Genomic DNA, 15,403 nt, shown 5'->3' on the forward strand with positions numbered 1-15,403 from the left:
TTTTCTTTTCCTAAAGGTTAAAGAAACAACTTTTTTGAGGAATACGATAGCTGAATGCCAGGCATGTGGTAAGCGCTTGTGCATTTCCTATTTTAAAAGCGACTTTATGATCCAAACCACAAAGGAAGCCCCTGTTCACTCTTAGACTGTAACCCCAAGGACACTTTCCAGGGAGTAAGCTCCACTGAATAACATGGGACTTCTTAGTAGACTGGTTTAAGATTGTTTTCTTAGCTGCTAAAAAGTAAAAAGACATTTCCTTTCCTCCTGAGGATGTATAATTCATCTGATGTTTGTCAGGCTTACAGTTATAATCACAGTGAATAAGTAGTAATAGAATATTAAGTAATATTGTTTTTAAGTGACATTTTTAACTTGAGGAATGATGCATATGATGATGAAAACGTATCTGGCCTTTCTTTGCAAAGTGGGGCTGCAGAACAACTTCTGACAATTTTTTAAAAAATCTTGCGATTTTTAAAAAATGCATAAACGCCAATAACAGATCAGAGAAGATATACCACCACAGAAAATGAGAGGCAATATTTCAGTTCTCAAAGGCCTTCCAGAAAAGGCAGTACCCCCAACAACAACCCCCCCCACACACACAGTGGTGAGGCAGATCTGTCTTAGCACAGTCTTCCACTGCCCTGGTCCATGGAGCTATCTTACTGCAGTTCCAATGAAGGGGGCACACAAAGTGTCTCAGGCACATCTCTCCCCCCCCATACTTGCTTCAAGGAACTCAAGGAAGCATACATGGTTCTCCCTTCATCCACTTTATCTTTACAACAACCTTGTGTGATATGTTAGATGATTACTAGCCCATGGTCACTCACAGCACCATCTTAAGCAGAGTTACACCTGCTTATTTCCTTGTACAAGAATGCATGTGCTCACATTTATGTAAGAGGTAACATTTGACAAATGCACATATGTGCAGCAGGACAGACAGAGTGACATTGAGTTCCTGTGCTGTGTGCAAGCTGCAAAACCCAGACAGGTGTATTTATCGTATAAGTATCTCAGGAGATAATGGGTCTGATCTAGGGAGGCCAGGACTTCATGCCCCATTCTCGCTCTGTATGCTGTCACTCAGCTGGATGGCAGGAGAAAAATGCTGGTGAAAATGCAAGGGCATTCAGTGTCATGACGATGTGGTGACATCATCCTGGCAAAAACCAGAAGTGACATCATCACACTGGGCCATGGTCTAGCATGGTTAAACCATAGAGTTTTATGTGAAGGCTAGAGTGTCACCCCGTATGGTGATGTAACTTTGAGTTCCAGGTTTTGCTGGAAGTGACATCGTGTGTCGCTAGTGATGTCACAGCATTGCTGGTGAAGCCCCCCCCCCCAGATAAGTCTCCTGCCAGTCTAATCCAGAAGGGGTACTAATGCCCTGCTTTGTGGCATGTAATGGCTCTGGATCCAGTTCAGTCCGAATTTGTTTGGGGACTGAAACCACCTAGGTCACCCTGGAAGAAAGACAGCCACTCTCTTTAGTAAATTGGATGAAAAAGCAAAATAGCTTAATCTGTTTAGGATTTTGGTGAATGAATATGATGTTTGCTCTGCTGCCATTTTATTTCCGTGGCTGGTTTTGGATTTAATTATATTTGTTTTTATCTTTGGAGTTTCATCAGAAGCCATTGAAGCACAAAGGCAAAGTATAAATATTTTAAACAGAGACATAATACAATATAGGGTAATTTATTCATAAATAGTTAAATCCAGCCTTTATCTCACGGTTCATTAATTAGTAATAAACCATTAAAACTGCTATGCTGTCAGGAGCCTGGATACGGTTCTAGGAGCAGGGCCAGAAGAGAGAAGGAGGGTTGAGATTAGGCCAAGAGTCAGGATTCTAAGCAGACAACTCAGAGTGCAAGGGCCAGAGGCAAGAAACACACTCCCGGGCATGGATGACTTCCAAGATGTCTGGCTGAATTAGACAAAAAGAAGCACAAAGGCACTAAACTCAGTCTGGGCCAGATCCTCACTTGCTGATGACTTGTCCAGACTGTGGAGGCAACCTACCAGGCCAGGTTTTATAAAACCCAGGGCTCTGTGATTGGCTTCCTGAATCATGTGCTGGAATCCAGTCAGGTGATCTCAGCCCAAGAGATGCTACTCTGTTATGCAAACTACTGCAACCAGCCCTGTGGTACATGCTGTACTGTGCTGGGCCTGGACGAGCGGGAGTCTCGGTTCAAGTCCTACCCTGGCACCTTCATGATTTTCAGGATTGGGAGCTGGAAATTACCCCACTCCACCCCCGGAACCCCCTAAGCCAAAATGTGAAGCCAACACTTGTTTCAGAGGCGTGCGATGCACAGACACAGCGGATGGATTTCAGTGCGGCCCTTGCCCAGAAGGCTTCACCGGAAATGGAGTTTCATGTGCTGATATTGATGAGGTAAAATACTCCTTTTTTATTATTATTTTTAAAAGTTCTGTGTAGACTGTAGTGTGAAGAGGGCAGCTTTCAGATGTAGAGAGATCCAGGCTGTCCCATAAAATCAGATAATCTGTAGGTGACTTGTGTGAATCTCTGCTTTGGGTGTTACGGCAGAGAGTCAGAAGTGGGAATCACTTGAACAGGCTCTTCACGGTGCTGGTCACATACTATGTCATCAGTCCACCGAATTAATCTAGTTGTCCTTTCAGTGCCGATATAATCCGTGCTTCCCAGGAGTGAGATGTGTAAACATGGCTCCAGGATTCAGATGCGAGGCCTGCCCTCCAGGATACACTGGACAAGTTATCCAAGGAGTGGGAATAAACTCTGCCAAAAATAATAAACAGGTGCGTGATCTCACTGCCACCCACCAAAAGCAAATAAAGTTTGACTGTGCATGTATTTATAGGATCCATATCATCTACAGGTGGCATTATTTTACTTTTAAAAGGCCTTGTTAACCACAGCACTTGTTGCTCTGAATGTTCCACCTAGGGTTGCCAGCTCCAGGTTGGGAATTCCTGGAGATTTTGGGAGTGGAGGCTAGGGAGGGACCTAATGCATATCACAGAGCATGATTCAGGGCTATTTTGGGGCAGGAACGCACAGGAACGGAGTTCCGGCTGGCTTCAGAGTTGGCCACGCCCACTACAGCCAAAAGCTCTGTGTGCGTGGCTACAGAGGGAAGGCCTGGAGAGTGACACCCCCCTGGTGACTCCGAGGTCAGCCGGCCAGGGAGGGCCCTGGAAGGATCAGGGAGGCATTTAAATGCCTCCCCATGCCTTCCCCGGCCTGTCCAAGGGCTGGCTTGCCCGGGCTCCCCGCAGCTGCGGGGCGCCCAGGCAAGCCAAGGGGCGGTGTGTGGGGTGTGGCCTAATATGTTAATGAGTTGCACTGTCATTGGTGTGGCCTAATGTGCTAATGAGTTTCTGGTATTGGGTGTGGCCTATTATGCTAATGAGTTCCTGCTTGGCTTTTTCTACAAAAAAAGCCCTGATGATGCTATAGAGTCCACCCTCCAAAGCAGTCATTTTCTCCAGGGGAACTGATCTCTGTAATCTGGAAGTTGGAATTCCAGGAGATCTCCAGGCCCACCTGGAAGCTGGCAACTCTAGTCCCACACCTCCCATGCAGGTGTGCTCTACTAGTTGCCCCAGTCCTCTTGAACGGTTTTCTGGAGGAACTGAGGAGGGCTTCAGCTCTGGTGCAGCTCTACAAGACTGAACTTTTAAAGAGAGCTTTTGGAACCCCTTGACACTGGCCATATATTGGCTATTGTTATGTATGCCAAGTATTGGCAAGCCATTCCTCTGTTTCCTGGGCACACACCGCTTTTGATCTTTCTGGGGCTATTGTTATTATTATTATTATTTAGAGTCCACTGTACCTTTCCAGTGGGGAAAGACTGAATGCATTTGTTCAGTTTTCCATATTGATGTGTGGTAAAAAGACTTATATTTTTTGCATGTGACAGTGTACATTAGCCTCTGTGCCTGTGGACATCCTGATAAGAAAAATATAACATACGCAGTTGCCCTGGGAGTCTTCATATTTGGCACAAAGCTGAACGATTTCCCCTCTCCAGGCCTCACACTTACAGCAGGGATTAGGTCTAGCGACTGCTGTGCTTTTATATTGTTTCCCAATTAGTGCTAACACTGGGATAAAAACATCTCTGCTTGTTTGATGCATTTTAGAAGACTTATTAAGGTAGTCATTTTGTACTTGAGTGTATTGGCATTAATTTTCCTTTGCTATTTTTAAAAATTGTGTTAGGTCTGCTTGGATGTAGATGAATGTCAAAACAATGCAAATGGAGGCTGTGTCCCAAATTCTCAGTGTATAAACACTGTGGTAAGTACCCTGTTATTTGAGGGATCTGATCAATCTTTTACAATTGCTGTCCAGAAAGCAAGAGCCAAATAAATCAATCAATCTCTGTCTCTGTCTCTGTCTCTCTCTCTCTCTCTCACACACACACACACCTGAAAGTGTGGTTAGCATCTCAGCTACCATATTTCCATGAGCCCTTGAAAGCCAACCAGGTGATAATAGAATTGTGTGAAGCCAGCTGATAAAGCTTGGTTCTACACTTTCACTCCAATTGTGTCCTGCCTTCACCCTGACCGGGATAGCCCAGACTAGCCTGCTCTTGTTGGATCTCGGAAGCTAAGCAGGGTTGGCCCTGACTAGTATTTGGAGAGGAGACCTTCAAGGAATACCATAGTCACGACATGAAGGCAGGCAATGGCGAACCACCTCTGAACATCTCTTGCCTTGAAAACCCTACAGGATTGGCATAAATCAGCTATGACTTGACAGCTCTTTCCACTGCCATACTTCCCTCTAAGCTGTGCTAGGGGGTGCTGGCGCACAAAATGTTAACAAGCAACACAGGGTTTCTGCTTCTGCTCACAAGGCATTTTTCCCCTCCAATGGAAACAGTGGAGGATGGGGGAACCTCTTTCTGGGGCCCATAGAATTGTATTCCCTGGTCCAATCTTTCTGAAACTTGGGCGAGGGGTTGAGGAGAGGCACCAGCAGCTATGATGCAAATTTGGTGCCTCTACCTAAAACAAAAAGCCGCCCACCCATAGCCCCAGATACCCCCAGATTGATTCTGTATTATAGCCTATCGAGCCTATTGACTATAATGGTCCCCATAGGCTACAATGGAGCTGGAAAAGTGATTTTTTTTTAACACACTCCCTATTATGCTTTTCAGTATGATTTATAACCTGCTTTGAGACACAGGGAAGAGTGGGATATAAATATTTAAATAAGTAGTTTGGGCAGGTTGATAACATTTAAGGTTTGTTTGTTAGGTTAGGCAGGGTTCTGACAGTGATTATTCCTCCTCTGTTATACTTCACCTGTAATACTGGTTGTCATACTTCACTTAAAAAAACCAAAACCCTAGACTGCAAGAGTTCCCCCCCCCCCCACCATAGCTTGGTATTTTTTTAAAGGCTCACCTTCTAAGCCTCAGCAGAAGGCAATGGTCCAAGGCCAGGTCTACCAATATAGTGGCCTGGGGTGGGTAAACCTGTTATCCAGAGGCCAGGCCTGCCAATATAGTGGAAAGGGGTGGGTAAACCTGTTCTATGGAAGTCAGGTCTACCAATGTAGTGGGACTGGGGTGGACTGAACTGTTTTCCAGAGGCCAGGTGTACCAATATAGTGGAAAGGGGAGGGTAGACCTGTTCTCCGGAGGACAGGTCTACTAATATAGTGGAAAGGGGGGTAGACCTGTTCTCCAGAGGACAGGTCTACCAATATAGTGGAAAGGGGTGGGTGAAATTTTTCTTGATTCTGTTTTCTCTTATAATGTTTAATTTATACTTAAAATATACTTTAGATATAATTTAAAAGAATTTATTCTGAGATTTTTACAAGGCTCTGGATAGTCAAATGTAGATTCCCTCACAACTTTAATGCTACTAGCTTTTTTCACTCACAAGATAGAATTTCTGCTCACAGTACTGTGGAGCTTACAGGGAACATTGACTGCCACCATCCTGTCTTCAGCAAATTTCCCAAATTTAAAGATCTTTCCGGAACAGATTCACAAAGGGATGCAGTACTGGAACAGGGAGCCGGGGAGGGGGAAGGAGTTTTTATGCTGCATTTATTGTGAGCCAGATTTACATATTCTTTTTTTTTACAGATCTTAATACATAATCAAACATATAGGCTACTTTTTTGGTGCAGACTTAATTTAAGGCTTTCTTAACTGCACCTATGCATGCAGCATGGGATTGCATGCTCTCTCCCATTTCCCAGGGGGAAAAAAATCCTTTCCTTCTTTGGGCCAAAACATATTAGCAGTTAAGAAAATGTAATTCATTCCTCTGCAGCAGCCTATTTATTCTTAGACTTATTTTGTTTGTCCTTATAGATATGCCCTCAAACTGGAGGACATCTGTACTTGAATCTTGCTTGCACAGTCTTACTTGCACATGCTTATCAGAGCAAGTAACTCCATCACTCTAGCTTCCTTTTATAAGTTTGCATAAGCATGTGATTTTTGTACTTGTACCTGAATGCTAATGCTGCATGAGAAGCAGCTCTGAGTTTATCAGAATGACAAGTGAACACAGTCCCTCACCTGGATACTATAAGGTAGGCCTGCCAGCTTGTGTCCCTCCAAGCCAAAAACTGCTCACCAGCCAGACAAAAACAGGCAACAGAAACAGCACGGTTATGAAGTCCCAGCTGGGGACAGTGTACATGCCTGATGGGCTGATTTTGGCTTGGTGGGCCTCCTGTTATGCATACTCGGCATAAACTAACTGAGTAGCTTTTCTGATCTTGCTTGCTTTCCTGATAGGGTTCCTACCGCTGTGGAGCATGCAAAGCTGGGTTCACGGGAGACCAGGTCAGGGGATGCAGGGCTGAAAGAAGCTGCCGGAATCGTGCCTTGAACCCTTGCAGTGTCTATGCACAGTGCACTGAAGTAAGGCAAGGAGACATCTCATGTGTGGTAAGATGCTGATTGTACTTGCTTCTAGATCGGTGAATGTCATGAGTCCTAGTTTAACATTCTCCAGAAAAAGCTTATTTTCAGAGCAATCCCAAGCAGAGTTCCAGCAAGGCTGTTAATGATAGGACATTTTGGAGGTCATTATTTTATAGGGTTGCCATAAGTTTGAAGCAACTTGATGACACATGGCATGCACATTTAAAAAAAAAACATTTACTTCAGTTATAGCCCACCTTTCTCACTCACTGCTACATCTTGTTTTGAGTCTTTAGCATGAGTATATTTTATTTTATTCTTAGATTTATTGATTTTTATTTTTAGACTCGTTTATTTATTTTTAGGATGATGATGATACAGTAAAATATTTGTTGTCCACCACTTGAATATCCAAAATACTTGGTTAACTAGCATATCATCCTGAGGGTAAGCTTCTACCCTCCATGCACAATATCCTCAAATCTTTGGGGTGTGTGTGTGGCTGTGACAGACTATCAAGGGCTAATGCCTAACAGCGTCTGAGAACATTTGAATGACAGGCTGTTCAAATTAAATTCTGTGTAGAGAGTCAGTTAAGAACTGACAGTTGAAGAAGAGACAGTTAAGCACCGACTGTAGACTGGGAAGCAGGCAAAAGGAGCGAGAGGATCAGAGAGGATCCCCACTCAAGCCAAAAAGGGAAATTGCTTCTAATTAAGAGAAGTAATCCCTGCCCAGTTAAGAAGGGAAATAGAGAGCCAGGTTGGTGTAGTGGTTAAGTGCGCGGACTCTAATCTGGGAGAACTGGGTTTGATTCCCTACTCCTCCATGCAGCTGCTGGTGTGTCCTTGGGTCAGCTGCAAGTTGTTTCGGAGCTGTTCTCTCAGAAGAAGTTCTTGAAAGAGCTCTCTCAGCCCTACCTGCCTCACAGGGTGTTTTTTGTGAGGAAGGGAAGGGAAAGGAGCTTGTAAGCTGCTCTGAGACTCCTTTGGGTAGTGAAGGGCGGGGTATAAATCCAATCTCTTCTTCTTCTTCTAGAAAAGAGGAGTGATCCCTGGTCTGTGTATAAAGAAGAATTTTGGGAACTTGGTTGTATGTTCCTGCCTTCTAAACTTTACATGCTGGTGAAACTCAGAAACCTGTGCTTGAGTGTTTAAGCAGAAACTGAAAAGAAAGCCTCTCTTCTCAAAGTTTTAAAAGACCTTTTTGAATAGCAAAAACACTTGCTTGTTGGCAACAAATTACCTGGAGTTAGTGTTATGAAAAAGTTACATCAGTTTTATTATCAGTTCACCTCATGTCTCCTACCCCTGATTCCACCTGACCTTTTCTCCTCTAAGCCAAATAAAACATTGTTTATTTTGAACTTTCAAAAGCCTCTCGTATTCCATTTAGGAAGCTGTATGTATGTATGTATGTATGTATGTATGTATGTATGTATGTATATTAAAGCAACTGGAAGGGAGAGATATAGATAAACAAATAAGAAGCAAATACTGTGTAGGACGGCCCACTTGGATCTAATCAGTGGTCCATCTAGTGAAGCATCCTGTCCCACATAGTTCCTCTGGAGGGCCAACAACAGGGCATAGAGACTGAGGCCTTCCCCTGATGTTGCCTCCTGGCACTGGGATTTAGAGGCTGACTGCCTCTGAGTGTGGAGGTTCTCCTCAGTCACCAAGGCTAGTAGCCATTGATAGACTTACCCTCCATGAATCTATCTAATACCCTTTTAAATCTGTTTATTCCTTTGGCCATCACTACATCCTCTGGCAGCCAATTCTACATTTTAATCACTCTCTGTGTAAAGTAGTATTTCCTTTTGTCCGTCCTGAACCTCCTGCCTATCAACTTCATTGGATGCCCTTGAGTTTTAGTATTTTGGGAAAGGGAGAAAAAAGTTCTCTTTGTTAACTCTCTCCACCCCATGCATAATTTTATAAACTACTGTCATGTCCCCCCTTAGTCATCTCTTTTCTAGACCGAAAAGTCCCAGACTCTTCAGCCTTTCCTCATAGGGAAGGTGCTCCAACCCCCTAATCACCTCTGTTGCCCTCCTCTGTACTTTTTCCAGCTCTGCAGTGTCCTTTTGGAGATACGGTGATCAGAACTGTACACAGTATTCCAAATGAGGCCACACCATAGATCTGTACAATATCGGCCATTTCCTAATAATCCCTAACAGAGAGTTTGCCTTTTTCACTGCTGCAGCATATTGGGGTTGACACTTTCATTGAACTATCCACTATGACCCCGAGATCTTTTTCCCTCGCAGTCTCAGCAAATTCAGACCCCCATTGGCCTATACTTGACATTGGGATTTTTTTTGTCCCAATGTGAATCACCTTACACTTACTAACACTGAACTTCATTTGCCACATTGTCACCCACTACCCAGTGTGTGGAGGTTCTCTTGGAGCTCTTCACAGTCAACCTTGGCTTTTACCATCCTGAATAATTTTGTGTCATCTGCAAACTTGGTCTCTACACTACTCACCCCTGGTTCCAAATCATTTATGGGGGCTCTCACTTCAGCATTCCCAGTGCATAGGGTTTGTCCACTGTGGCTACTTCTAGACAAGAGATAAAAGCAAAATTCAGCACATTTAATTAACCAGCAACATCCGTTCTCTGTGAATGCCAGATAACAAAGCTTTTACTGTACTGGGCACTTATATAAAAAAAATCAAGTTTTCAGAATGCTTTGTGTACATTATTGCGCTGCGGTCCTTAGAACAGTACTGAAAGGTAGGCCAGTGTTATCGTCCCCATATTGCAAATGGGGACAGAGAGGGTGGTTAGCCTAATGTGAGGGTTTATGATTTGCAACTTGGTTGCTCATCTACTGTGCTTCACCTGTTTACTTCTGTGTTGATTCTGTAATTCTTTTCCTTACAGTGTGGTATCGGCTGGGCTGGTAATGGCTTTGTGTGTGGAAAAGACGTAGATATTGATGGTTATCCTGATGAAGAGCTCTCATGCTCAGCTGAAAGCTGCCGGAAGGTAAGAAGATTTGGGAGGGGAGAATGGAAATTATTTCAGTTCCTCTGTTTGAAACCATAGTTCTCTTGATAAATTAACACATAAATAAAGGGAATTGAAAGGGGATCATGGGGCCAGCCCTCTGCATGCCAGTTGCATATTCCAACTTTTACTTCTTCTTCAACCACCGTCCAGGACAACTGCAAATTCGTTCCAAACTCTGGGCAGGAAGATGCTGATGGAGATGGAATTGGAGATGCCTGCGATGATGATGCGGATGGGGATGGCATTCCTAATGACCAGGTAACTGGTGAAAAACAGTATTTAATTGGCATAATCTTTTCCCATTTCTATTTCTTCTTTCCGTACAGTTGGCAACTCACTGACCTTTCAAAATCTAGACTTTTCAAAAATACAGATTAGAAAGCAATAAGATAAAAATGAATCCATAAGGTTGCTATAGTGAGTTCCCATGAACACTGTTTGTTGCCTACGGGCTCTTGAAGTGCCAGCAGGAGGAAATGGAAGGGGAATGGAGTATGCTGATGTCATTTCTGCTGATTTTGCAAAAACTCTATGCCTGCGTGCCGGTCCCCATCCCCTAATAGCTCTTGGGCATTGCTGGCTGCAGCCTGGCAACACTACAGTAATATCAAATTAAAACCAATTAAATCAGCACCCAACTTGAAATCATTTTCTGCTGACAATATGTGTGTGACATGACTTTATGTGGAAAAAGGTTGTACAGAAGGCAGTGAAAAGCAGCCTGTATGAAACAGAGTTCTGCGTTTTCTCATTGCTTCATAACGTTTCAACCAAAGATCCAGTTGGAGCTCAGGTATTTATTTGTCCAGCCTACCTGTGCTTCTTCCCCTTTGGACCTAAACGGACTTAGAAGGTTGTAACTCTGCTTCAGATTGCACTGTTATCGTCTCTCCTTATTCATGCCATTTGTATTACTATGCTAGCACATCATTACTGGCTCTGACTGGAGCCTGTATCCACTTGCACTGCACATTCTGATGTGATTGCTGTCTTTGGAATTGTTTGCCTTTTTCGTTTCACATTGCAAAACATGATTTCTTCTTTTAGGTAATAATGACAATGTAGACTCTGGCCCACAAAAATGTATGCCGCAATACATTTGTTAGTCTTTTAAGATGTCACGATGTTCTTTGTTGTTTTCATTAGCAGCACAATGTCATTTGCAAAAGCAAGGTCAGTAAAGAGTCACGAGCACTATGGCTGTGGGAAAAGGATGGAGTCACAGGCAGTCTGCCTTTCTCTTTTTCAGGATAACTGTGTCCTTGCTTCTAATGTGAACCAGAAAAACAGTGACCAGGATATCTTTGGAGATGCTTGTGACAATTGCCGTATGGTCTTGAACAATGACCAGCGAGACACAGATGGGGATGGCAAAGGAGATGCCTGTGATGATGACATGGATGGAGATGGTGTGTAAATGGTTATGTCTAGCTGCTTAACACTAAACTTGACACTCAGGCACCTAGTGTGCGTACCCATCAAAGTTTAGGCACTGCCGTGATCCAGCTACCAATGAACTCTGTGGAGCTGAACTTTCCTGCTTCCTCCTCCTATTGCAGCCTATTGAGCGTCCTGAAATTTTGTTCATAGAGGTCCAGTGAGGAGCAAAACCAGGGTAAAGTTGGAGTCTGCAGTGTGAGGGTGGAATCACTGCACCTCTGTCTACAAAAGTCAGTGCTGTTCCGTTGTGGAGGAACAACATGGCAGATACATAATACGTTTTTCCACAAGATGTAAAGGAATTTTTCTTTTCTTTTTCTTTTTGGCCCTCTGAAGGGGATATATTTTATTTGCATTTCTAAAAAAACTACAAAACTACAACGAAAAGGGAAGGGAAAACTACCAACTATGGGAGAAAGAAAAAGAAGGCCCTAAAAGCCCAAGTGTTGAAGGTTACAAACTGCTTATAAAAAAGATTTGTTACTCTTAACAATTACTTTCAGACATGAGTAGTATCATCATTCATCGTTTCAATTATCAGAACCAGCTTATCTGGCTAGACAGAGAATAATTCCATAGCTAATTAGCAAAAATATAGACCTTGAGAGACGTCGACATCTCCCTATACGCTTCCCCCCCCCCCCACCAACCTAACGTTTTGGAGCAAGGGTTCCAAGGTTCCCTCAGTCCATGCAATCACACAAATATCCTCTTCCTTCTCTGTTGAATCTTCTTTCACTATCAGCTTCAATTTAACAGGCTCTGTCCAATTAAACCGCTTTCCCCAGGACTTTCATTTGCTTTCTTGCTTGTCTTAGATCATAAGAGTCTTTCCTTTTGTTGCTTCCAACGAATGCTGGTTGGAGAATCTGACCATTCACTTTGCAGGCAGATTTTATGAAGTAAGGGTAGCCAAGCCCTTTGCTCTGGAATCACTTTTTAATCTGCTTGCAGCCATCCAATATAAGCTAAACTTTAAAGTCTCCATACAATCTTAATTTCCTCTATGATCAAAGATTCGCTGCTTCTTGGTGTAGACACTGTCCCTTTAAAAATACAGCAATATTTACAGCTGATTCCGTCCAGTACATCGCTTTAGCCAGCAGAGGGCAGACGATTTTAAAATGTAAGAAGAGTCTATGGTTAGGTCACCTGACCTAGCCCTCCGATCTCCTTCTTCCTGAGGAAAGCTTGGGTCCCGCCTCCCTCAATGCCTCTGATCGCCATCTTGGGGGGATGTTTACATTTACCGAACAAAGTTGCCAAAGTCTCAAAGGTCTGTAAACGCTTATTTTTTTGGAAAAATTCTCTGCTCTAGTCCTTCTGTTATAATCCATGCCACTGCATGTTCAGTCCCCCCCCCCCGGTCATGTTTCTGCTTCATTAGGTCGTTTAGAGGGTAGGGTGTCCCCTCTCCCCTCCCTCCTCCCGCTTGTATTTGGGGGCTTTGCATCAGGGCTTCGATGTCTCGCTTTAACTTTCTCACTCATCAGTCTTCAGGACGATCCAGCAGGTCTCCCTGGGATCTCGCTAGGCAGAGTTAGATTGCCAAACCTTCATACGCTTGTCCCGGTGTACGCTTTGAGTCCAATGCTGAGAATCAGGGCAGGACCTTCGGGGCAGAGAGTAGCCCCCCTGTGCCAGCTGTTGGCTGGAGGAAGGGCTCTCTAGAAGCCCCCTAACTAGGAGCCCATTTCCCAAGAGCTCCATGGGGAGCATGGACAAACGCGCCCTCTCCTATCCTCTGATTCATGGCACACATCTCTCGGAGCTGCGAGAAGACGCGGCCATCTTTAAAGTGCCAAAACCCGGAAGTCCAAGATTTAAAGGAATCTTTCCATATGTCTGGTGGGAATTTTCAAGCTCCCTGTCCTAAATCAACCTTCCCTAGCTCCCCAAACCTCTTCTCCTCAATGCTGAGTACCACATCATGAGGGCCTACAGTCAAAATCAGGAAAGAACCTGAAGTGCTTGCTCAGACCTCTGTAGATCTTGGCCTTCATTCCCATCCCACCACCTTATTTGTATTCCATCCAATGCTCCCTCTAAGTTGTGGAGTCTCGTGAGCAAAAATTCTACTTTGTGAGCTACTGGCGTTAAAGTTGTGAGCCAATGATTTAGCTGCTGCATAAATTAGTTTGCTCTGGAGCCATCCTTCCTGAGCTAAGACAAAAATGTGTGAGCCGGAGGCTAAAAAAACTGTGAGCTAGCTCACACTAATTCAGCTTAGAGGGAACACTGATCCCATCCTTTTTTTGGAGAAGCTCAAGGTGACGTATGTTTTATTTTCACAAAAACCCTGTGAAGCAGAGAGAGAGGTCCCTCAGTAAATTTCATGGCCAGACAGGGGGTTAGAACCTTGATTTGTCCAGTCCAGGTCCAACACTCTATCCAGTATGCTACCAAAACATTTTACATACTGGTAGAGTGATCAAAAAGAAACATGGGTTGTCTATCATAATTTTCTTTAGGTATTAAGAACGTTTTGGATAACTGTCCAAAGGTTCCCAACCGAGAACAGGAAGACAGGGATAGTGATGGCGTTGGTGATGCTTGTGACAGCTGCCCAGACATAAGCAATCCCAATCAGGTGAGTGATGGAAGGAAATGTTATTACTTTTATTTCTTTTAAAATCCCCCTTATCCATCCTTCTTCTTGCATTTAGCTGTATGAGAAATTTTAACCAAGAATTCACATGCCACTGGATACTACATCATAGAAATCAGTCGCCTCCTCCTGGATTTTCTCATCCGCACAGAGGGTGGCTCTCTCGTGATCATTACTCTTCCCCCGCAATCTTCACTGCTATCAGCAGACATATACCTCCATGACTTAAAAAAAATAATAATAGTGAGCTGGTTTATGCTATTACTTCATGGTGCCATAGCGCTATTCCCTGGTCACCACACTCCTGTTAAGCAGCAAATTCAGTAATCCTGCATCCAGTCTCTGGAGAGCACCTCAGCTACAGCTAACTCTAGCTAGCAACTCCAACCTCTCCCTATCAAATCCACCCCCCCCCCAGTATATATAGCCAATGTGGCAGCTGTTGCTAGACTGCCTGGAGGTTTCAGGTAAGATGAGAAATTGTGCTGATTATGAGACAGTAGTTCAAAGAGACCATAAACAGCAAAAACCAAAACAAGCAAAGGGCTCCTGGGAAAATTGGGAATGTAACAGGGAAGGCATGGGAGAACAACAGAGTGATGATGTCACTCCCGGAACCATCATCTTAACTGCGTATTATATGAATGGTGATCATAGTACCACATTTGACTGGTGTGGAACCACTCTCAAACTCTTCACTGAACAAATATTAGGGCATTTAACAATCTTAAAAAAGGGAAGGAATCTTTACAAGGACAAAGGAAGTTGTGTTTTAATTCCAGATCCAGGTGGGATCCAGACCATATGCATTCATGAATATGCTAGTAAGTGGAGATACAAACCATCATTCTGCCTTTTCCCATATAGTCCTCTCTGCTCATTTACAGCACCATTCTAAGCAGAGTCACACCCTTCTGAGCCTATTGACTTCAGTGGACTTAGAAGAGTGTAACTCCACTTAGCATTGCATTGTTAAATTACTGAAAGACATGTCTTGCAACAATGTGATTTCTCTACAATTTAATATTGTAACATTTTTCTATTTCTGTTCGCAGTCAGATATTGACAATGACCTGGTAGGGGATTCCTGCGACACCAATCAAGACAGGTAGAGTAATGCTCGCTCTAATGTACATAAGAGGCTTGCAAGGACAACACTGCCCAATCACGCTTGGCCCTGGCATAAGCTGGCATCCTTCAGTTGCTTTCATTGGAGTGTCTCTTATATCTTCCAGAGTCAAATTTAACTTTGCCTTCTATTCAAACCATTGTATCCATTATTTGAGCTAATATAACATTATATTTCCCCTTCCCAGAAAATAATAAACGTTCAGAAAAGTAATCAAGACCTTCCAGTGATACACAATATTGCAATGTTATTTTGTGCAGCTGTACAATGAAAACTGTG

At 43.6% G+C, this 15,403-nt stretch overlaps 1 protein-coding gene across 1 annotated transcript in view; it reads left to right on the forward strand.

The window, feature by feature from the left end:
- Positions 1 to 15,403, forward strand: part of THBS4 (thrombospondin 4) — a 59,045-nt gene that overhangs the window by 33,592 nt on the left and 10,050 nt on the right. The window contains exons 6-15 of the mRNA XM_015417204.1: positions 17 to 68; positions 2,247 to 2,419; positions 2,671 to 2,808; positions 4,238 to 4,315; positions 6,792 to 6,944; positions 9,819 to 9,923; positions 10,098 to 10,205; positions 11,197 to 11,356; positions 13,859 to 13,977; positions 15,051 to 15,103. Coding sequence (XP_015272690.1) covers positions 17 to 68; positions 2,247 to 2,419; positions 2,671 to 2,808; positions 4,238 to 4,315; positions 6,792 to 6,944; positions 9,819 to 9,923; positions 10,098 to 10,205; positions 11,197 to 11,356; positions 13,859 to 13,977; positions 15,051 to 15,103 — 1,139 coding nt within the window. The remainder of the gene's footprint in view (positions 1 to 16; positions 69 to 2,246; positions 2,420 to 2,670; positions 2,809 to 4,237; positions 4,316 to 6,791; positions 6,945 to 9,818; positions 9,924 to 10,097; positions 10,206 to 11,196; positions 11,357 to 13,858; positions 13,978 to 15,050; positions 15,104 to 15,403) is intronic.

Source organism: Gekko japonicus, unplaced genomic scaffold, assembly GCF_001447785.1.
Source record: "Gekko japonicus isolate JY-2015 unplaced genomic scaffold, Gekko_japonicus_V1.1 scaffold1462, whole genome shotgun sequence".
NCBI classification, from domain to species: Eukaryota; Metazoa; Chordata; class Lepidosauria; order Squamata; family Gekkonidae; genus Gekko; species Gekko japonicus.